The following is a 23,738-nucleotide window of genomic DNA, read 5'->3' on the forward strand; positions in this document are numbered from 1 at the left end:
AGTTTGGTTTCTCAAAACATTTATAAATAATATTTCGTATAATATATATTAATTTTATATAATAAAAGATGTATATTATTTATTTAAGGGTTAGGGAAAGGGAACTGACTTGTAAAAAAAACAGTAGTAGAACAGAACAGATAAAATAGACCAAAAGTTTATTTTTATTTTTGGCTGTAAAACATCCCTCTTGTTGATAAATCAAAGCGTAAGGTTTATTTTTTTTTTTCTCTTAAAAATCCATGTCTAACATATTTACAGCAGGATGATTTCAAGGTGAACGAATGCTAAATCCAAGTTATTACTTTACCAAATTACCAGGGGAGCTACAGTAGACCAATCTTGGATGTTACGGTGTCTATAGAAAGGTATTGGCATACAAGAGAAAACTCTAAAGGACAAAGGGTCTATCTTTCGCCTAGCTCCTCCTTTAGTGCGAAATTGACATTAATACGAAAAAAACCGGTCACCTTGAAAGCATCCCACTGTACTGTTTGTTTTTAATGAAACCTTTCTATGTTGCAGCTATCTTGAATGTTATTTGACCCCGGGGAGTAACATCTATAAATCAAGAGGATAAAACTTTAATTTCATGGAACAGAGATAGCCATACTAATAAAGGTAGCAATTACAATTAATAACATCAAAGTTCCCTAATATGCAAAAAGACTTTCTACCTCAGTTCCCTTGATTTCACTTATCTTTTTGTGTAAAGTATAGACAGTTGGTGATTATAGTCCTTCAGACAACAAGTGTCCATATATATGGTCTGGTTTCTATTTTTTCATAAAAATTATTATAACTTGTTTAAAGCTTCATTGCACTGATGTAAGGTGATTTTATAGAAATGCGACGGTTCGAAAATATTTCTCTTTAATAAAGTACATTTTGCCTTTTGCTTTCTTTGTCTGTCCATTTTACTAATTGTTTTTTCATCAGAATATGTTCCCATCCCAGTTACAAACATAATTCTTCTAAAGTTTAACTTATTTCAGGCTTATTTAAAAAAAAGAATTATCTTGTTATTTTATCAATACCCCAAGAATATATATTAATTAAAAACAAATTTTTCATCACAGTTTTGTTAAATAAAATACCTTGATTTTTAAAACAAAAAAAGTAGTAGAAATAATTAAATTCATAATTAGCCTAGCCACTAGCTGATAATATTACACAATAATAATATAAGTAGAAATTTATCATGGAAAATTTTAAATACATAGAGACAAGTAGTTAAAAGTGTACATTCTTATATAACTCTACTTTTAACTACAGCTTAAACCCTAACAATCATATGACATGTGTAAGTATGAGTGAGCCATACGGATTATCCAAGTTATAGAGGAGCTGCAATACCAAAGATCGTATATTGTTTATTTGAATTATAGGTACATTTATCTTAAAATCGTGGATTTTTCTTATTCGTTTACTATTTAATATATATGAGAATTTAAATTAATATTTTAAAAGTCTTCATATAAACAATCAAAAATTTCATTTAGATAGAAAAAATGTTTAAAAATAAGGTTTACATGTACTCATTATTATGATTTTTTAGTTGAAATAATAAAACATTTATTTTGCTTCTAACAATTTTCATTTTACTTTGGAAACATCAGTTGTGAAAACTGACATAAATAATGTCTATGGAATCTTTATTTAATGTTTTTTTTAAACAAAAAGAAACCGATTTTATCTTTCCGTAAAATAAAAACTGCCTAAAGCAAAGGTTTTCTATAGGTTTAGGTTTATCTAAACTGACAATTAAATTTTTACATTAAGAATTATTTACTCGTTTATTCCGACGATTATTTTAATAGGTTTTGCACTTATATCATTTTCACTGTTTAACATTTAATTTCGTTTTATGTTTCTTCAGTACAAACTAGGACACAGATGTACTAGAAAACAATGAGCAGAAAAGGTTTTTAGTAAATATTCAAGGTTTTGAAAAAATCATAGTGTTTTGTCTATGGTATTTTTTTCAAATACTCATCTTATTTACCAAACTTGTTTGATTATTATCTTTCTGCTTTCCTGTTTGCGTATGTAATGCAAAAATCTCACATTAATGTACTATAACTTTGTTTATACAATTAAGATTTTAGAAACTTTTGTTTGTCTTTTCTCACAATTTACTTTGCACTTCAGTGTAACTTCACTTTCTTAATGAATATAATTACAAACATCTATACGAGTTTTTTTCAGGTATTTTTTAATAAATATAATTTCTTTAGTGTTTTTTTTTTACTTATTTTTAAGTTTTCACTTGTTTTAGTATATTTTTAGTGTTTAAACAATGTTTAACAAAAATTATTTGGCTCAATTTTCTGTGGTCAATCTTCCCCTCCTCTTTATTTCTGTATATTTTAAAATTAACACTAAATGTTCAAACATTATTATGTTAAAAACTTTTTATGTCCTCCCACATATTGATAGACGTAAAAACGTTTAAATTGAACTTGCTGCTTCTTTGTCGACCTTTGACTTTAGTATTAAATATACCGGTTGGTCCATAATATACGAAAATATTCAAAACTATTTTAATCTTTTATTTGTTTATAAAAAGATCTGATATTCTGTCAAAGGTGGGTGAGTAACATTAAGCAAATAGATTTAAAAATCTCCAATATGGTCGAGCTATAAAAGAAAGTATTGGAAATAGCAATAAAAAAAACATATTCATTCTTATTTCGATATTATTAGTGTAAATTTTCCTTTTATTGTCATACTCTTAGTTCCTCAAGGCTTCCTAAAACAAAAACATAAATTAATTTAACAATTATTTTCTAATGAATACCCCAATCAGAAAAGAATTTCCATTGTTTTAGTCATGCTAAGTGTGATAAAAATATAAGTTTTTTTTCACTGTGATTTCCATTAAATACATCCACATAATCAATTATTTTTTTCTTTACAATTTACCTCGTGTTTAATCCGAGACTAATTCATTTACTTTAAAAGTATCCCTACATTTTGGATGTTTTAATTAAGATTAACATTAGGTAGATGAATTACTAAACTAAAGAAAAAAATGTTTAATTCAAACAACTCCACCTGCATATGTAATATGTATTTCATAGTTTACTAAAGATCTTTTTCTAAGCCCTCCAGGTTTTTCTATCTCATTTTTTGTGTGTGAAGATAGAAGGCTATCCTTAAGTGGCATCTTAAATATGGGCATTACACATAACTAAGTGTTGGATTTTTTTTGAATATCTCCATCCTGGCTGGCAGGGTCATTCAAGTATTGAGGTCCGAATAGTGTTAAGAGTTAATAAATATAATGTTATATTTACCTGAAATTTTTGATTCAGTGTGCATGTCAGGTCGTGTAGATTGTGACGGCTTCTTTAAACTACTCTTCAAAGGAAGTGTTTGGGTTCCTTAAATTATGTTTTCTAGTAACTTTTATATCATATGATTATTGTCTTTATTGCATTATTATACTTGCGTTTCCTAAAGGGGAATGAATTTTAACTTGAATTTAGTTAACAACATATATTTCCTGTTAAAGAATTTAATAGTTATTTCTCGCATCGTATTATAAACGGCTTTCCGTGGATATAGAATGTACAATTATGCGATTAAAACTAGTTTTTTTAGCCCCGAGGTGCCAAAGGCACCGGCTAAAAAAACTGGTTTTAATCTCATGATTGTACATTTTTATATTCGTAGAAAGCTGGATATAATACGATGCTAGACATAGTTTTTTCGTATGGATGAGAACCGGTTCCTATCCACCGGATTGGAATGAATACGAGAAACTAAATTTTGGGCATAAATTTGAAAGGATTTCATTTCTACCACGTAGTTTTAAAATTATCAAGACTTTAAAATCATACTCTTGAGGTATATGCAGTTTTGACGTGTGGCTTATTTTCACAAAAAAACAGTATGGCTAACATTTAAAGGTTCACTATATCAAGTACCCAAAGTCAATGCACTTCGTGCAAATATCCCATGTATAATATGTTCAGCCTAATATCAATATAATAGTTCGGTGGCGTATTACCTTCAGCAGTAAAAAAAAATATTTTATTGGGTACTGAGATATTTAATAAGATACCTGGAGTTTGATCCACTCTATGCGTGGAGGACCCATAAGACCTCGCCTCAATAACACTCCCGCCTACCAGCGCCCCGCCGTGGTACGCTGAGGCTCCGCCGCTCCCCGACACGGACAACGGTTGTCCGTTACCGCCGCCGCCGCGAAACGAGGAGCCGACAATAAGGGGCTGAGTGTCGGAGCCCATAGTCTGGTGACACCGACGCGGGAGGGTGGATATTCCGATTGGTATGACTCCGCTCATTGAGAAACTATCAGAACATTCAGAATCTAAAAATAAATAAATATTTAGTCACAGATATCAAATGAAAAAAAAAGAAAATAGTAAAACATGATACTTGCTTTACCTCCAAACAAATATGACCACAATTAAGACAAAAATAGTGTTTCATAATTTTACTGTATCTTGATATATATGATTTATTTTTAAAAAAATATTAGGTATACTGTTGTTTCTAACTGAATGCACAGAAAACAAATTGTAAAATTTTCATATTTGACTTTAAAAAAAAGTTTAAATTTCAAATGTAAACTTAACATCAAAATGGTTTCAAATAGGAAATTGTTACCGCCGTCATAATTATTGTTTCCGCGAAAAACAGTAATAAATTATAAATACAATGCAATTAAAAGTATATATATTTCCCCGCTTTACACAATATGTCTAATATGTTTCGATCTTTGTTTGCGTTTAGTATCCCAAATTTATATTAAAAAAATACAAAAACTTCTAAAATTTAATTTTGTTTTTTTTATAAATAGGTTTATAAACTGAGTACACTGCAGTCATTTCAAAAGATTACACGATTTCTTTACTAAAATGTATGACATGAATTTTTGTTTTGTTTCAAAACTTTCATATTTATAATCTAAAAAAAAGATAATGTAGAGACATACTTCCTAAATCAATCAATGGGAGAACAGTGGAGGTACATTCCAGAAATGTCATTGTTTGAAATTGTGTACAGATTTTGAAATGAAAGAGCATATTTTTTTTCATTTTGTTTGCATAATGAGTCAGGTATAAATAGTCTTTATTTTTTAAGATAAAGCTTTTCTTTTGTAAGTTATATCCTGTAAAAAATTATAGTTTAGTACAACGTATGGCGTGAAGCAAACGAAAAAACCTATGATAGATGAGCTATGAATTGATAAAGTTAGGCTTTCTAGAAATTATATCATTTGTCGCTTGTCTAACTTGAAAGCAAAAAATAAACAAAGGTGTTTGTCTGCTATTGAATCCCTTTTCAGTAAAAATTTTCAAATCCAACTTCTATTTAAATCTACTATGCTGCGGTCCTTACAAATCTAATAAATCACAGATTTAAAATAAAACACTCGTTTAACTTAAATATACAACTTTTATTTTACTTTCAACTTCTTTTTACCAAGAATAGTTGGTTAGAAGCAGCATAAATATCTATAAAACTAAGTTTATAAATCAAATTTTATTGGACATAAAATCATCTTCTTAATACCATCAACTTTTATAGTATAGTCAAGGAAACTTGTAAAAAAAGAAACTGCATTCTGAAATAGCTGTTTTCTAAAATGCGTGTCATATCTATAATTAACCTTTTCTCTCATATTTCAACTTTCTATTTTGTCTTATAAAAAAATGTATTCCGGAATGGTTATTTCACTCATGATTTGTGTGGCTCTTTATTTTTTAACAGACAAAAAAAAGCCTAAAAATTACAAGCGACCTATAAACGTTATATTGTGCATACAATCTACTGTACAATATAACATTTTTTTTGTTTTTATTGATAAGGGTTATCTATTGAATGTTAAGAAACTTTATTTAGTGCACAATATACATGGTCTACTTTGTTCTTGTTAAATCATAAAAAGTAATAAAAATTGATAATCATATAGAACTAAAATATCAACTAATAAAATATAATTCTAGGTAAATGATTGTATTGTAATATGAAGAAAGAATAAGAAATGCTTTTTTCTTTGTATTTCCTGTTATACTAAATATTTTTTGTATGTCACTTGAGTTTAGTTAAAGCTTAGATAGAAAATGAAATCTGCTGACAATATTTAGACCAAATGAGATTATCAGACTAACAATTTACTTATTTTTACCACGCTGGAAAAAAACAAGCATTTATTTAAACCTAACATAAACCTTTATCAGTAACCATTATTAAAGCAGGCATTCTACAAATAAATAATTTCTAATAATTTAAGATTATAAGATTATTATTTATTTTGGGTGTTAGTACCAGTTTACCCATAAAAATCTTTAGTTTTTTTTACAAAGAATAAATTACTCTCGGATTTAAAGCACGGATTTCAAGTGAGTTGGTAAAGTATGCGTGTGAAAATCGTAAATGACAAGAGAAAGGATTTGTGGGGAAATAGGGTGATTTCAATTTTCCAAGCTATTTAGTTACAGCTACATACAGATTGTTAGATACAAACTTTACTTTCATGCTTTACAGTATTTTTAAAGTGCCTATAAAAAATGACGTGATGCAATACAAATGCCCAATGATAGGCCAATTTGACCAATGGTAGGCCAGTATGGAGTCATTTTTTATAGGCAATGAAAGGCAAATTTGGATTAATGTTTTTGGAGTATTCTGTTGTCATTTAACCATATATTTCACCACGTATCTTAAACTACCAAAAACAGAAAGTATTTTAGGGCCGGTTGGGAAGGAGATTAGTTTAAATTTGTGCCCTCATTAGCTTATATTACAACATTGCTTCGATTATATATATATGTAAATAGAATGGAAAAATTTTGGACATCAAAAATGAGAAGAGTTGTAACATATTTGTAAAAGGTGACTTATTACAATCAAAGTACTATCATACTATGCAATTCAATTAGTTGCTCAGTACATATACACTGCAAGATACCACTTAAAATAGTTTTAACATTTTTTTAATGCAATACTATACTTGCAGCTATTTCTCTATTGTCAAATTTTTATCTTTTTTTTTTTACAAAAACAGGAAATAGAAGCATACTACGAGCTATGTTTTTTAACCCTTAACGGTCGGGGGGGGGGGGGGGGCCCCCCATCCGGTTTTTTCTATCTCATTTTCTGTGTGTGAAAGATAAAGAGCCCAAACTGCTTGACTTTTTAAGTATGGGTATGACACATAACTGAGAGTTAGAATTTTTTGAATATCTCCATCCTGGCGGGCACAGGATGCCAGCAAACCTGGCAGGGTCATCCAGGTAAAGACAAAATTTTTTTTTTGATTTAAACAAAGCATTTTATCTTACCAAAATACTAAAATATCCTCTAGTAGTACATCAAATACAGGTGTTCAAGTCAATTTCAGGTTCCAGGTATGATCCTGCAAGTCCTGATCCTCCAGGTCTCCAGAAATCTTTAAAATGCTCCTGTGGCCGCAATTTTTGACTTAGAGACTTCAAATTTTAAACTTAAGCTTTTCTTACATGTCTACATAATGTATTAAAATTTCATAAAGATCCGCCGCCGTTTTCCCGCCGACCGCCGACTGCGGCGGCTGGCAGCTGCCAAGTACAGCTGCGGCCGCTGAAACTTATGTTTTGATATTTCAAATATAAAATTTAAATAAAATAAACATTTTCTGCAAAAAAAATTTTCTTCTAGCTTTAAAAATAAAAAAATTACAGCCGTTTGAAATTTTTAAGTAAAATAGGACCTAAAAACAAAGGTTGTTAAATAAAAGGGTGAAGGAAGCGGAAATTGACCTTGACTTACTTAAGGTCGGAAATTCACCATAACACAGGGGACTTGCACAAAAATTTTTAGCCCTCTAGCTCTAATAGGAACTGAGCTAATGAGGGGGGGCGTTGAACGCCCCCCCCCCCCCCCCCCCCGACTGATTAAGGTGCGGCAAGGGGCCCGACTGTTAAGGGTTAATAAAAAAAACCTTGGTAGTCATGAAAAGAAGGTAATACTATAAAATAAAGAATTATATAAAAAACGAATTTTATAAAAAATCCTTAAAATTTTATGCAGATTTCAAATCTATTATATTGATTAAAAATCTTTAAAACTTTTATAGTCTAGGTAATAGTTTAATCTTAACTAGCGGCTACACTCTTAGAGGCATCTAGGGGTACTTGAGGTGTTTGATGGTTGAATTCGAGCTCCCATTTTGATTGTAGTTGAAAAAAGCAAAAGTAGAAAAAACTTTCTGGGTATCACGACCACACCCTACCCTTAATGTTTAGTCTAAAACATAAATTTTAAAAAGAAATTGCCGGATCATCTTTTTCTAGGGGCGATTTCTCTTGGGTGGGTGGTGGTAACCTTCTCCAAAATAGATCTATGAGAAGCTACATTATTAAAGAGAACCATATCGGATTAGCAGTTGGCAAGATCCTTCTGTACAGACAGACAGACTGACACACACGAATCCTGTTACTTTCATATAAGGATTATGAATGTTTTGCACAGTTAAAAGAATATTTATTTATGACATCGAATTATAGACAGCTTTCCGCGGACAGTAAAATGGAAAATTGTAGCATTGATTCCAGGATTGTTCGCGTAATTTTTCCGAATGACTCAGAACCGGTTTCAATGCGTCGGATATTGATGGGTTTCGACGCCATACTTAAACCAGAGGTGAATTCTTAAAAAAACTTTTGCCCAACTAAAATCAGTTTTCCCCACTAAAATTTTAGTGAGGCAAAATTATCCCCTCTAAATTTTTAGTTTGCCTCACTGATTTTAGTGGGGCAAAAGTTTTTTAAGAATTTACCTCAGTTCCATAACTATAAACTTACTTTGTCCGTCTGCAAACTGAGCCGGGGGTAGGTAGGCTGCTGCATTGGCCACGGGACCTGTGAAGCCCTGGCCTCCTGGGCCTAAATTAAAATATAAAATAGCTCTATATCTCTTGTTTTGGTTTAATACAAAATTTAAGTATGAAACAATGAGCTCAATTTGGAGAGTTACACCCTTATTAGGGAGGTAAGTTTCTTTTGGAGATGGGGGGAGGGGTGGGGAAAAAAGTAATAACCACAAAAAATTATCAATGTTATGTTTTGTCAAAAAGTAAAGATCTTTTAAGTACGCCGCGAAGCAAATTTTTTTGTGGTTTTCAATTATATTTTATACCTGAATTTTAAAAAATAGTACTTTGCTGTGTCTTAATATCTCTTACAGTTTCCGAGAAAGAGGAGCTGTTCAACGTTTTACGCCACCCATAATAGTAATTATTTAGTGAATTGGCGAGGAGTTGGGTAAAATAACTTTTAAAATATTCAGGATTTATAAAGGAGAAAAAATATTATTTTTTCAATGAAAAGGTTTAATCTAGATACCTGGAAAAACTTGGCTGTTACCAGTGAATTGTGAGGATCCTGGAAGGGTGCTATAGGACATCCTACAACTCTGGCGTCTAAAATAGAGGTATATTTGTTTATCGCAACGTATTATAAACAGTTTTGCGCGGTATAAAAAAAACCACAGGCACGGGCTAATAAAAAAATTATCTTATATTCGTAGAAAACTGCTTATAAATACGAAGCTACAAATTATTTTTCAGTATGGCTGAGAACCAGTTTTAATCCACCATTTATTAATCGGTTTCGAAGTGATACTGGAAATTTAATTTCATCTGGCCCTTTTGTGTTATGCTAGTAGTACAATATATATTTTATACTGATTATTAAAGCATAACTATTGTATGCAATTTTTCTTATGTAGGTATTGCAGTAAGCAATTTGTAGCCTTCACTGATTTATATATACTTTTATACTTATATTTTTAAAAATATTGCTGAGCATTTAACACAATATATTATTACTTTTTAAATGTTTAGAGGCCTCTATTTTTTTCAAATGTAATATCCCAGTATGAAATTTTAGAAATTCTAAAATAATTTAATTTAAAACTGGATGTATTGTCCAGAAATTGATTTGGTTTAATTTTAAAAATTCAATATTTCAATATGAAAGAATAATATTGAATTTTTCAGGATCACATTATATACATATTTTTAGCACAAACATGGTTGCATATTTCACTATTTAAATTGATTGGAATCAAGTAACGTTGATAATTGGTCATCCATGATAACTTTTGTTTAAGATATATACTAATATAGTCGATATTTATCATGTCATTACAATTTTACGTCAAAACATTTTAAATCTAATGTTGTAATCAATCATTTAAAATAAAATATAAACTGAGATTTTTTTTTAAATAGGTAAGTAATCTTTTTTGACATATATCCTTAGTAGTAATTCACACAAATAATAAGGTATTACTTAATAATTTAGAATAGTGAATATCCATATTAAATCCTGTAAACATGATGCTTTAAACTTTACTATCAAATTCTGTGTTTATACTCTAAAGTACAAATTTGTTTGTCCTTCTATTTGTACACATAAACAAACACACAAAACTAGACAAAAATTGTCTTTAATTGATAATTTCTATGCCTATATAGGTTTCTATTTTTCAATTAACAATTCTACCTGGACTGATTAGATTGACTTCTGGTTGACCCATTGATACTACCAGACAAACTTGGAGGATGGGATCCTACAGGTTGGGTTAAGTTCACCGGGGCACAATCGCTGCTGTTAGACAAACTATACCTGTAAATAACATTGGTTTTTAGAAGTCCTTAATGATTGCACTAGAATTTAGGAGTATGCAAAGGGTCATGGAAGGGAAGTAAATAGCAGAATAGGGCTAGGTATGGGCTAGAATCGTTGTTAAGGTGTCTATCGAAGCGTCTTGGCATATTTAACAAGTAGACACAACCTAGGGTCTATATCGGATATCTAGCTCATGCCTAGCCTTTCTGAGGTCAAATCTTAAGAAGGTAATGTCTGCCATTTAAAAAAAAACTTCGTCTTCTTTGCATGGCCCAACTTTTGTTTATTTAGACTCTTGATTTTTAAATTATGGTATTCGTTGTTACTATATATATGGTTAATCTTCGCTTTTATGGATGTTGTCTTTTTTGTTATATTTTCATTTCGTGAAAATTACATTATTAAATAAGAGAACGCATTGTAATTTCATTAGGTTATATTAATTTTATCCCAAAAAAAACTATTTTGTTCTCCTAACGTCATTGATATCAGAGATAGAGAAAACTATTATGTAAAACAAATACAGAATTGAAATTAACAACTAAACTTAATATTTCTTAGGTTATGAGTCAAAGATATTTGCAAGGATTCTAAGGGATAAAAATGTACTTAAATTAACCCTTAAATCAAAATTATAGGTAGAAAAGTTTAAACATTGAAATATTAAATCAACCAGTTTAATATGCGGTTGTGTTAAAAAATCAATCTTCCCTTAATATTCTAAATCTATTTAAAGGTGTTTGTTGGCTTTAAAATTTCCTTCTTTAATATTTTCCCATTGTTCTATACCTGCACCCCTTATTTTGTTTGTATAATGTGCACATGTTTCAGTTTTGGTGTATTCCATACACGAGTTAGTTTGCAACCAAAGGCATTCTTTATATTGGGCGAAAAAAAGTGGACTGTTTCCCACCCAACCCACCCTCCCCATCCCATACTGCTAAATATATTCAACGTCTTCAAAAAAAATCCACTTTTTTTAGATAGTTTAGTAAAATAAAAAAAATTACAGTTTTTTTCCCTGTAAAAAAGTACATCAAATTTATATCAGAAGTTTTTAAAATGCTGTTGTTCTGATAAGGGGCTGGTCAACACATGGCAAAATACAAAAAAATGTTAGCCAATTTTTTACGAGATCCAACGCTTAAAAGTCAAGTGCGCCCTTACAAGCTACAATATAAAGGATATAAAAGATAATATTGTGTAATCACAGTTGTATATTGGCATGGACTATACTATTTCCATACGGACAAAATGTCTATTGACACCAGATGTAATCAGATGCATTTCAACATTTCTTTATATATTTTTTGGTGATGATATCATTTCATATGATTGCGAAAAATAAAATTTATTTCATTGATTTGATTGTGATTAGTTTATTGAATCAAACACAAGCAAATAAATTAGGAGATTTTTATTGCCGACATAAACAAAATGTATATTTTAGTTTCAAACTGCAATAGTGCCTATAAAAAAAATGACGTCATACAATACAAATGACAAGTTATAGGTCAACACACGGAATAAATTACCAATGGCAGACCAGTATACATAATCATAGACCAATATAAGACAATTAAGACGTCATTTTTAAAGGCACTCTACCAAGCATTTTTCTTAGGCTACTTTTAAACAATATACATGCATAATAGGATTTTTACAACCAAAGCTGCTCTTAATTTACGGTCGGTCTGTCCTTGATGGAGATCCATTATCGTCAATTTAACTTTGCATGATAATTCCAATAAGAGTTAGGTACAATTTCGAAAGCTTTAAAAAAAATAATGTAAACTTAAGCTGCTCAATATTATGAATAATATTCAAGCGGTTAAGTATCTTAAGGATGTCGGCTGAGAAGGGCTAACCTACAATAAGAATTAAATTGAATATTTTTGAATTTAAAAAAAAGAACATATTGTCTCACTCCTTACAATGATTAATTGTTATACATTTCCATTGTAGGAAATTATTTAAATAAATTTTTTATTTTGGACAGTACGATTTTAGTATTGAAGGTTAAGGGGGAAAGGAAATGTATCCAAGGGGCTGGGGTGCATCAAGGGTGAATTGTAGGGGGGGGGGGGAATAATGATTATTCTAATTGTACCCCAGTCGTAGAGAAATCTTTTAGCTGGACGCGTCTGTTAAAGAATATTTTATCATTTTATGTTTTGGTGAAAACTAAATAGGTAAGCTGTTAAGTGTTTTCTTTTCATATTTTATTTAATGTTGAGTGTATTATTTAATTTAATTTAATTTTTCCAATAAAATGTTTATTTTTTATTGGAATTCTAATAATATATCAAACCCTTAATTTCCCCTTATCACCCAATATTACATACCAGGTGGCTATACAAATTCCTAAAGCCTATAAATATCTTTAATTAAGACGTCATTTTTAAAGGCACTCTACCAAGCATTTTTCTTAGGCTACTTTTAAACAATATACATGCATAATAGGATTTTTACAACCAAAGCTGCTCTTAATTTACGGTCGGTCTGTCCTTGATGGAGATCCATTATCGTCAATTTAACTTTGCATGATAATTCCAATAAGAGTTAGGTACAATTTCGAAAGCTTTAAAAAAAATAACCTTTAGAAGGTCCATTATATATATGGAATTTGTGTGGTCATTTTGATAAAATATTTTTGAATGAAATATTTATTCAATTAACTTGTCTTTTTGACTGTAGATTTTCTGAGCTTGATCTTTAAATCGTTTTTATGGTGCGCTGAATCGGGGCGAATCAGAGGTGAACCGTAGGTGCACTGGTGGTAAGCAACAGCGCACCTGATTTTTAAAAGATTTTCGGCGCGGTGTTGTTAAATCGCTTGCGCACTCACTAAAATATCGATCCGCACCAGTACAACTTTATTACTTAAGCAGTGTCAGTAAGGTATTTTATATAAAATGCCGTGTCAGTATGGTATTTTATATAAAACATTAATATATAATTTATTTTAAAAATAACTATAAAAATGTTTTCACGATAGTTTTGCAATAAAATATTAAAGTAATTAAAAAAAAAAAATTTATTTATTAAATAAATCACCCCGATTTGGTTCGGCAATGCCACTTGGTGAGTGGCATTGCCGCGCCACTGGGCGCGCCAAATCGCCCATGCAAATTCGATTTAAAGATTGGTATTTAATAACTTGATGGTGCGCTGAATGAATCGCCCCGGTTTAAATCACCTATAATCGATTTAAAGATCAAGCTCTGGATTATTTAGTAGATTTTTATAATTAAATCTTAAAATGAAAAGAAATATGTCAATAATTGTATTTTTTCTTTATATGTTATGTTATACTGTCTTGATTTTTTCAATGAGAATTCTAAACCTAATTTATGTTTTTTTCCTTTTCTTTACTAGGTTAATCCTTTAGATTAGCTTCTACAATTATTTTTCTTGGATATCCTTTTTAGATAGGTTAATGGTGTTACACAACGATCTATCTATCTAACTAGCTATCTAAAATCTATCTCTACCAGTGCATTCTCTCTCTCTCTCTCTCTCTCTCTCTCTCTCTCTCTCTCTCTCTCTCTCTCTCTCTCTCTCTCTCTCTCTCTCTCTCTCTCTCTCTCTCTCTCTCTCTCTCTCTCTCTCTCCCCTTTCTCTCTCTATATATATATATATATGAATCTATCTATCTGTCTATTTATCTATCTATCTCTCTCTCTCTCTCTCTCTCTCTCTCTCTCTCTCTCTCTCTCTCTCTCTCTCTCTCTCTCTCTCCCTTTCTCTCTCTCTCTATATATATATATGAATCTATCTATCTGTCTATTTATCTATCTATCTCTCTATCTCTCTCCCTCCATCTCTCTCTCGCTCTCTATTTAGCACACTGTGTAAATGAATATTGATGATGTGAAGTAAATAAACAATGAAAATAACATATTTTTGTACTATTTAGATATTGTACCTTTAATGAACACAATAATGAAAAGAATATTAATCGCCTAAAATGGATTATTTTAAACAATTAAAGATATTTAAAGATTTAGGTTCTGATATGACAAAAGGAACAAAGGAATTAATTCGAAAAAAAAAATATTTTGTGAATTTGGGAGGAAACACTTTAAAGTAAAGACGATCTTTTTATCTACCCCCAAATAATATTTTTATTTATTTCACTTTTTGGTTATACCTATTTTTGCTTCCATTACCTTTTGAAGTTTCACTTTCGTTAATGTTGTTCTCCTTATTTTTTAAAAGTACATTAATTGAAAGTACAGAAAAACAACTGTACAATACTTTTAAATTATTATTGCTCATTTAGAGGTGAGATCTTATTGTTCTACAAAATCAAAAGGAACTTTTCTGCAACGCTATTTTAATTTTAACAAAACATTTTACATTTTTACAAATATTTTTTTTATATCAACTTTGCTTTATTGTGCAAAGGGGAAATATATAGCGTAGAGAAAAACAAGGATGCACAAAATCTAAGCTTGACTGAAACTGTCAGACAAACAAGCATTGATAATTAGAGAAAAACGAAAGCAAAAGTAATCTAACTTAGAATTTACGTGGAGAATAATCAGCTTTGAACAATTTGCATAGTCTATGAACATCTTTAAAATGGACATACATACTTTCAAATAATATTTTAAAAGTTGCTACGCTTGCATACCTTATTTTTACTAGAATCATCAAGTTTGAAACCGATAGGAAGATATTAACAGGCCTAAGTTTATAATCAAATATATGCGGCATAAAAATATTGATGGACCTAAATGTAGGAAAGATTCGCTATAATGAATTTAATTGATTTGAATCATTTCAAGTGTGAAATTAAATATTATGAAATAAGTTCTGGGGATATTTCCCCTCAATAGGTTTTAAAACAGCAAAACATTCAAAAGTTTTGGTACGTTGGGGTTTTAGTGATGGTAACTGGTGGCTCTACCGACAGGTTTGAAACGTCCTATAAGTTTCAAACTTTATTATGGTGATATAAGTTAGGTAGAATTTAGAAATCGTCTATTTTTGACATATATTTTTTATATGATTATCTTTTCTGGCACACTATATACTAAAACTAGCATAACTATATAAAGCATTCCCTATGTAGTCATTTTTGACGACATTCTTCCTGAATTATTTCAAAAATATTCCCTTTCTTCAGTTTTAAAAGCATCGAAACTGTTATTCCTTATGTTCTATTTCTTCTCAACTATTTGATTTGTTGAGCTAATATGAAATCACCTAAATACCCAGGTGAAATGTTGAATATCATTCTGACATAAAATCCAGCCATCCACTTCATATTTTATTAATTTTTCAGTCATGGTATCATTATCAATGAAGCATACAAGACATTACATTTATTCGTCAGCAGAATGATATTGGTTCAACTGGGTAGTGACAATAGTTATTGAGATTTATTTGCTTCGCAATAACAATCTATTTGTACGTGACCTTTTTTACAATTTTGTCTGGAGTCCATAGTCATCCTATCACATATTATATGAAGATTCAACAGCTTTCAAACAAAGGACAAAAGGAACTGTGATTGCATGATATAAAATTGCTTTAAGAATATTTTTTTTATTTACTATGAACCATGGGGATATGTCATATTTCCTGGTCCTTTCTTTTATCAATGCAACAACTCTATAACTGGATGGAATGTATTGAAACTAAATTTGTATTGTTCACCATAGGGTTTTCACAAAGAGAGCTTCTTTGAGTTTTATAATATTTGTGTGACTAATAGCCTTTAGAATAACCTATCCAGAGAAAAAATGAATTAAACAAGCTTTTCGTTTACTACTTTAAGTTGCTTGTATGTATTTTAAAAATGACTGATATAGTCCTGTAAATGTTAAAATTTGATTTAGAGATTTAAACATAACTAAGTTAACTAATTGAGCCAATTGCTATGAAATAAAGCCTTTCTTCAGCTAATCACGTTTAAGATTATTATATTTTAGATGGAATGATCCAATCACATTGTAACCTCAACACTTAATTTGTAGATAGACTGAGAAGACTTGTAGAGTAAGTGCGCTTCTAATATTAACCTCTACCTGGAGCCTGCCTTGTTCTTATCCCGTTGATAATACACCGCGGCAAAGATTATTATATTGAGTATGAGTAGGGATGTTCCAATGGCTATTGTGACACTCAGGGCTGTTGAGTATGATGTAAGACGACCTTCTAGTCCAAATACACTCTCGTTCTGCTGTGAGGAGGAAGGTGTTATAGCAACCTGAAAAAAATAAACTGTTACTTTTTCATATTATTATTTTTTTTCGTTTGGGGGGGGGGGCCTTCGTTTCTAAAGCCTCTTTTAAATTTGGAAGAAAAGTAAATCTAAAAACATAGGAACACTATTTTTTTTTATTTTTTATTTGAGGATGGAGATTTTTTGGTTGGGGGATGAATCTGAAAATAGCCTAAACCAACCATATGACCATTAACTCATATTTTCCTTAAAAAGGACAATCTGGTCGGTCCCATGTTTATTAAGATCATAAGCTTTATACAGACGGACAGGCATCGTTCTACTTTGCATTATAGATTTTGTTCCATAACAGGCTAAACCAAATTAATTTTCTGAATTTCTGGAGAGAAAAAAATTCCTCGAATAAGGTTTGAATCTTTGAATTCTTCGGTTTTAAAATTCATATTTTCACAAATTGAAAGGTTTTAAAAATTATTTAAAATGTCACCTAGGTCATTTAATTTTAAAACAGCATGCCTTTGTATTAATTTCAACTAATAATGTAAAAAATTTCTTTTGATTTAAAAAGCTGAAGTTAAAAAAGGCAAAATGTTTAAAATAACTTTTGAGAAATTTAAAATGTAAATAGGAAAAAAAAGTTTTAAGGAAGTGAAAAGAGAAAGGGAAAAGTTAGAATAAACTTTTACAAAAGCATAACTAAAGCACAAAGAGAAAGAGAGTATTAGAAAGAAAGGGAGATAGAGAAGATGATTAAAGTCCCTCCAGAGATTATGACGTCATACGAAAGAATAACCAATGAGAGGCCAGCACAAATTTTACCATTGGTCAATTACAATGTATACTGGCCTCTCATTGGTTATTATCGTGTGACGTCATAATCTGTGGAGGGACATTAATCATTTTTGAGATAGAGAAAGAGAAAAGAAAGGGTATGGAGATAGGAATCGTTAAAGGTAAAGTTAAAGTAAATGTTTTGTGTAGAGTCAGATATTTTGTGGGGTTTTTTTTATCTGTGTATACTGCGAAGCCCCTTTTTTTTAAAAATGCTATCGCCCAATCATCATTGGGGATGTACATCAATTTATCGTCCATTGGCTTATCCCTTTAGATCCCTGCATTATCTTACACTCTCACTATATTTTTTACACCTCATGCATGAAAAGGGCGTTTATATGGGGTTGATGATAGAGATGCTTATAGTACTATTTTATAGATTTAATACTAATTATACAGCTCATAAAAGTAAGTAAGCTTTTAGCATCCTAATGTTATGATATAAATACAAAAAAAACATAATGGCTAATTGTAGTTAACTTGACTAGACTAGGAAAAAGTTTCAATTAAATTCTTCTTTACACCGTTGATCCGTAAATTTTAAGAGGGGGTTGTGAATATCCACACCCCCAGAAAATCGTGTGCATGCCCCTGTGCATAAATTTAGTTTATGAAACATTTTTTAATCTGTGAGCGAAGTGAGAGAAGGTTGCAGGGAAAAGGGGATAAGTAAAATAAGTATAGTTCATTCTATTTCACGGCTCGGAATTCAATTAATCTCCATTAAATAAAAGCCTAATCTGAACAGTAGTATTATGCCTACATAAAATAATGATTTAAAATAAGAAATCCTAGTCTTATTGATGATTAAACTATGTATCCTAAGGAAACAATTTACAAAACCATACAAGAAGGTCAGAACAAAACACAAATATTTCCTTTATCCCTGAAACTTGATGAAGTCAAGAGGAGTGAGAAAAGTCAACCTTTTTGCAAGATTCTTAAACTTAATTGTATTACAGGAAAAAAGGTATAATTGAATAGCCAATAAACAAGTAAATTGGATTATGTATCTGTTAGGAGATGCTTGTACATATTTGTTTGACAGGGACGAACACAGTAATAGTATCTGACTGATTATGACGTAACAAAAAAAATTAGCCAATCAGAGGCCACTATAAATTTTACCATTGGTCAATAACGGCCTCTCATTGGCTATTTTTTTTTGTTACGTCATAATCAGTCAGACACTATTACTATGTTCGACAGGGACGCAAAGATGCGTCAAGAAAACAGTAAATGGAGAGAAAGAGGTTGCTTTTTTTGAAGATTATTTCACTTAATTATATTACAGGAATAAGGTATGTTTAAATTGCCGAAACGGTGAAAATCTCTTTTGTTAGATTTTTAGACCTATTTTTTTACAGGGATAAAAATAGGGTAAACAAAAAATTACAAGGAGTGGAGAAAAGACATCTATTTTGCAAAAACCTTTTTTTTCTTCTACTATATCACATGAATAAAAGTATATATTTGAATTGACAAAAAAAAACAAAGAAATTGGAGTATTTAGTCTTTGTGGGATCCATACACCTCCTAATTGTTTTACATTGCTGAAGGGATTGGTAAATTAAACATGAACAAACTGGTTTTGATCTTATAATTTTTCATTTTGATATCCGCGAAAAGCTGTCTATAAAATAATGCGATAAATGACTATTAATTTACTAAACCCTGCGCCTCTTGCATCTAGAGTATCTGTATTAGAAGGAAAATTAAAGGGTAGAAAAAAAACATCCCAAAGCTTTGATCTAAAAAAAACATCCCGGTACCGATGTGAAGCTTTTCTTAAATAAAGAAGTATATAACAGGATAGATAATGTTCAGAAACATTAAATCCTTTACTATTTCTTCTTTTATGTTAACTTCTATATCTCTTCTTGCCAGGAAAGCAGTGAACCTTTTTGCAACCTTTTTTATTCTTAATAGCAAGTGCATAAAACGATAAGATAATAGTTAAAAGTGCATTTTACTTCCAACTTTCTTACTCAATGAAATTTTAAGAGTAGAAAAAAAGTTATCTTTTTTTCTGATATTGACTCTAAAAACTCTGTTTTCTCTGTAGTTTTGAATTAATTACATTACATCCCAGGTATTTTTCATAGTGCTTTATTTTCCTTGGAAATACTGAAATTAAGCATATAATTTTCTTCCAAACAGTTTACTAGAATTTTCAAATCTATTTTTAAATTGTATATTTATTTGAAGTTGTTGGTTATAAACTAAGCATATACATATATTTTGAACAAATTTAAGAGGTAAGGGATACTTTACTGAAAGATTTAGAGTGAAAATTAATATTTAATAAAAATTAATAACTAGTTTGAACATAATTTTAGAAAAAAGATATGACAATGATATTCATTTCTCTAATATTCTATTACCTCGAAAAGTATTATAAGTATCCAAATAAAAGAATTAAGATTTTCAAAGTTCGGTCTTATTTTATGGTATCTTCTTATTTAAAATGAATTAGCATTTTTAAGCTTTTTTTCAACTTTGTAGAGTACTAATCCCTGAATAATGATACATATGTGTTCCATGTTTATTTAAGATTATACAAATTTAAATTTGCTCTAATCTCAACCAGGTATTTAAAGGGATAAGACATTGTCCGATAAATTAATGTACATACCCAATGATGATACACAAAATTACCCCTTATGTAGATTACAATTTGTGCTTGAAACGTTTGGACACTAAACTTAATAAACCAAGCAATCAAAATTTAATAATTGTCCCCAAAGTTGTTAAGCCAACAATTAAGAATTCCTCCAAGAATCTTAATACATAAAAAAAATATTCACTTGGATTAATACACAAATAAATGTTATAATTTTCAACAACAAAAAATAGTAAGAAAAGATCTTTTATAGGCCAGTGGTCTGTCAATTGTTTAAAATCAGTTCAAGTTAAGCTAATGATTGCTACTTTATTTTCATTAATTTATTATTTCACACTAGTATATTTAGTTTTTACAATATTGTATTGAAATAGTTTCAGTAAACTGAGTTTGACTTTTGTATGCTGTTTTGGAAATGGGGAAGTTAAAATTTGTTAATGTAAGACTGAGCTTAAATTGCATTTCAACGGTTGTAGAGGAACACCACTTCTGTATTTACTCATTTTATTCCATTATATTTGAAATGGAATTCTAAGTTGATTTATTTGAACTTGAGTTGGATTAAAGTGTGTTCGGATAGATGAGACTAGATAAGGCCAGGAAAGCAGGGACAGATAAATTGAGGATGAATTAATAGCCATCCAATCTTAAATCATTTTAATAGATATATTATAGAACTCCATTGGATACATTGAAAATTATACCAATCCTCGTAACAATGCTTTGTGCTTATCAAAGAAAGGGTTTATCTTAATTTTAGAATAATGTTTAATTTATCTTTCTTTAACCTATCCCTATATTCCTTAAATAAAGATTATTAAGAAAAATTATCAGGTTTGTACAGAACTCTTTATGATACATTTTGGTTAAAAAATAAGTTTATTAATTTAATGTTTAATAAATGATAATTCAAATCAACAACAAATTGTCTCAATGATATATTGGCGATAAACACTTTTTCTATATGATCTCAAAGACTAAGTAAGTATGTACTATACATGTAGAAAACTACAAAATAACTGTTGTTTATCTTTTGAAAGGAAATTGTAAAATTGTACTATATATGTTCAATATAAAAGCCTTGTATAGTAGATAAATAAGATATTATCTTTAAATAGATTGATTATATTTGGTTTACAATGATTGAAATATCCACTTCTCCTTATTCTTGCTTAAATTAATATTTTCTTAAATACAGGGTTGAGTGAGATATTGGACTATATATATTTCAAAATTTTATATATTAAATCTAAATAGATTTGGTTGTATAAAGTGATAGTTTTGAGACCATTTTATCAAAAATCTTAATTTTAGTTTAATTTTATGTATTATGGAAAAAAGAGGGGGGAGGGATTAATATTAATTTATCGTTCATTGTCCCATCTCGTAAGACCACTGTTAAAAGATACATTTATAAAAGATAGTTGTTATTGGTTTCTTTATGGTTCAAATGTTTTATTAAAGTCAAATAAACATTAAATACAAACTTTTTTATTGTAATTTCTCTATGTATTTATAAATTATTCCTTCAAGTCGTGTTTATCACTCTAATAAACTCTGCAACAATTTACTTTATTTTTTCTAATGAAAAAGAAATGTAAATTTCATAAAAAAAATTCTGATATTTCAAAAAAATGTTTTACTTCTACAAATCAAAATTTGAAACAACTGTTAGTCTGTTGCAGAATAAGAATTATTACAAAGGCTTTAAGTTTTAAATTTAAACTTATACTGGTACAGAAATTTTAAGTCGTTAGTCTTTAAAAATGTGGTAAAAGATTTTTTCTTTAGTAATGTTTTACACTTTACTGTTGTTTTTAATCTAAATTGTCTTTAGCTCGTTATTGCAGAACAATACTCTTAATTAGTAGAAAGTCAAAAATGACGATTTCTCCATAAAGTACTTTGTATTTTGAGACCCATTAAAAGGGGAAGAATCCATGCTCAACAGGTACTTTGTATGAAAGCACTAAAATTTCAAATCTATGATATAGTGCATTTGTATATGATTAGAAACAAGAACAAAGTCTTACCATAGTTGGAGGAACAAGAGTGGCAGAAGGTTGAGACTCAAGTAGGGCAGGTCGACTCTTCTCTTTCATCAAGCTTATGTCCTAAACATAATGTTTAAATTTATTAATTCAAAATTGCCAGTTGTAATATGTGAAATATTTAAATGCGAACTTTTAAAATCAGCAGGCATTAATGATCTAATTATCAATATAATCAAAATTAAAGACTTTTTCACCACTTTTGGTTTGTTTTATTGTAATTGATATCACTCAGCATAAAGATTTACATGGTATGGTTTATTTCAATTATTATACATATGACAACATTTTTATAAGTGAATTTTATAATAAAATTAGATACAATTAATCATAATCATTAAATTAATATACATACCCATCAGATTAAAAACAGAATTGTCATTTTATTTCATGTAATTTTATGAAGCATTACTAACCTTTATATTTGGAATAAATGGCAATGTCTCTTGGTATGTCAAATATCCATCCATGCTTTCAGGGGAACCTAAACAGTAAAAAGTTTCTCCAGAATCGCTACGAAACCAATTAATATCCGGTGGATTAGAACCGGTTGTCAGTCATACTGAAAAACTATCTTCGTCACAATACTACTAAAATATCTTTTAAATAATTTTTTCATGACTTTATGCAAAAAATTGTACATTTCATGTTCTATTTAGAAAATTAACTAAACTAAAAAGATAAACCACAATTAAACCATTTGGAAGGAATTATCCGATAAAATAAAAGATGCAGACATATTTCAAAACCTGAGAACAACAGGTCAATTATAGAATAGCTATGATTGCTATATACATCAGGGAGAGAAAGGACATTGAGCAGTTTATTACAGTAGTCCCCAAAATTGTATCAAAACATTTTGTTATTCGTTGGCTTAACAAGTTTAGAAACTTTTATTGAAATTTTTATTGGTTTTAGGTTTGGTGTCCAAAAGTTTCAACACCTAATCTTTAGAAGGTGTTATTTTGTGAATAATATTTATGGATGAATATCAATCATTGTTTTTGTCTTATCCCTCTAGATCCCTGAATATGCATACCTATGACGCCAGAATGTAAAAGGTCAGGAACCAGGTTCAACCACAGAGCAGTACGCCTGTAAACCAGCACACATCAAACATTATTGTTCTATACTTTGTTGTGGTCAAATTCAGAAACTAAGTAATAAGTAATTTTATAATTTTAAGGTGAATAATCATATTTAGTAATTATTAAGGACAGCCAAACGGGGTATATACCTGCTTTACCCAATCAATGCGGGGCTATCAATTACTAAATATTAATTACTTTAACCTTGCCTAAAATAACAAAATAATAAACAACCCCCCTTTCTTCAATTTGTTTTAAATTAAGGGGGTGGTGCGATTTTATTGCTGATCAACGTCA

The 23,738-nt window shown here is 29.8% G+C and overlaps 1 protein-coding gene across 1 annotated transcript in view; it reads right to left on the reverse strand.

Moving 5' to 3' along the window:
• Positions 1-214: 214 nt before the first annotated feature.
• LOC145312356 (fatty acyl-CoA hydrolase precursor, medium chain-like) overlaps positions 215-23,738 on the reverse strand; it is a 149,474-nt gene continuing 125,950 nt past the window's right edge. Inside the window, exons 22-32 of the mRNA XM_080151595.1 lie at positions 23,393-23,454; positions 22,770-22,837; positions 22,336-22,416; positions 16,688-16,869; positions 10,524-10,646; positions 9,360-9,436; positions 8,820-8,900; positions 4,070-4,339; positions 3,300-3,386; positions 2,718-2,752; positions 215-2,360 (exon numbers count right to left, since the gene is read on the reverse strand). Of these exons, the coding sequence (XP_080007721.1) occupies positions 2,727-2,752; positions 3,300-3,386; positions 4,070-4,339; positions 8,820-8,900; positions 9,360-9,436; positions 10,524-10,646; positions 16,688-16,869; positions 22,336-22,416; positions 22,770-22,837; positions 23,393-23,454 (1,057 nt within the window). The 3' untranslated portion in view covers positions 215-2,360; positions 2,718-2,726. The remainder of the gene's footprint in view (positions 2,361-2,717; positions 2,753-3,299; positions 3,387-4,069; positions 4,340-8,819; positions 8,901-9,359; positions 9,437-10,523; positions 10,647-16,687; positions 16,870-22,335; positions 22,417-22,769; positions 22,838-23,392; positions 23,455-23,738) is intronic.

Source organism: Acartia tonsa, chromosome 2 (assembly GCF_053477335.1).
Source record: "Acartia tonsa isolate MP-2025a chromosome 2, ASM5347733v1, whole genome shotgun sequence".
NCBI lineage: Eukaryota > Metazoa > Arthropoda > Copepoda > Calanoida > Acartiidae > Acartia > Acartia tonsa.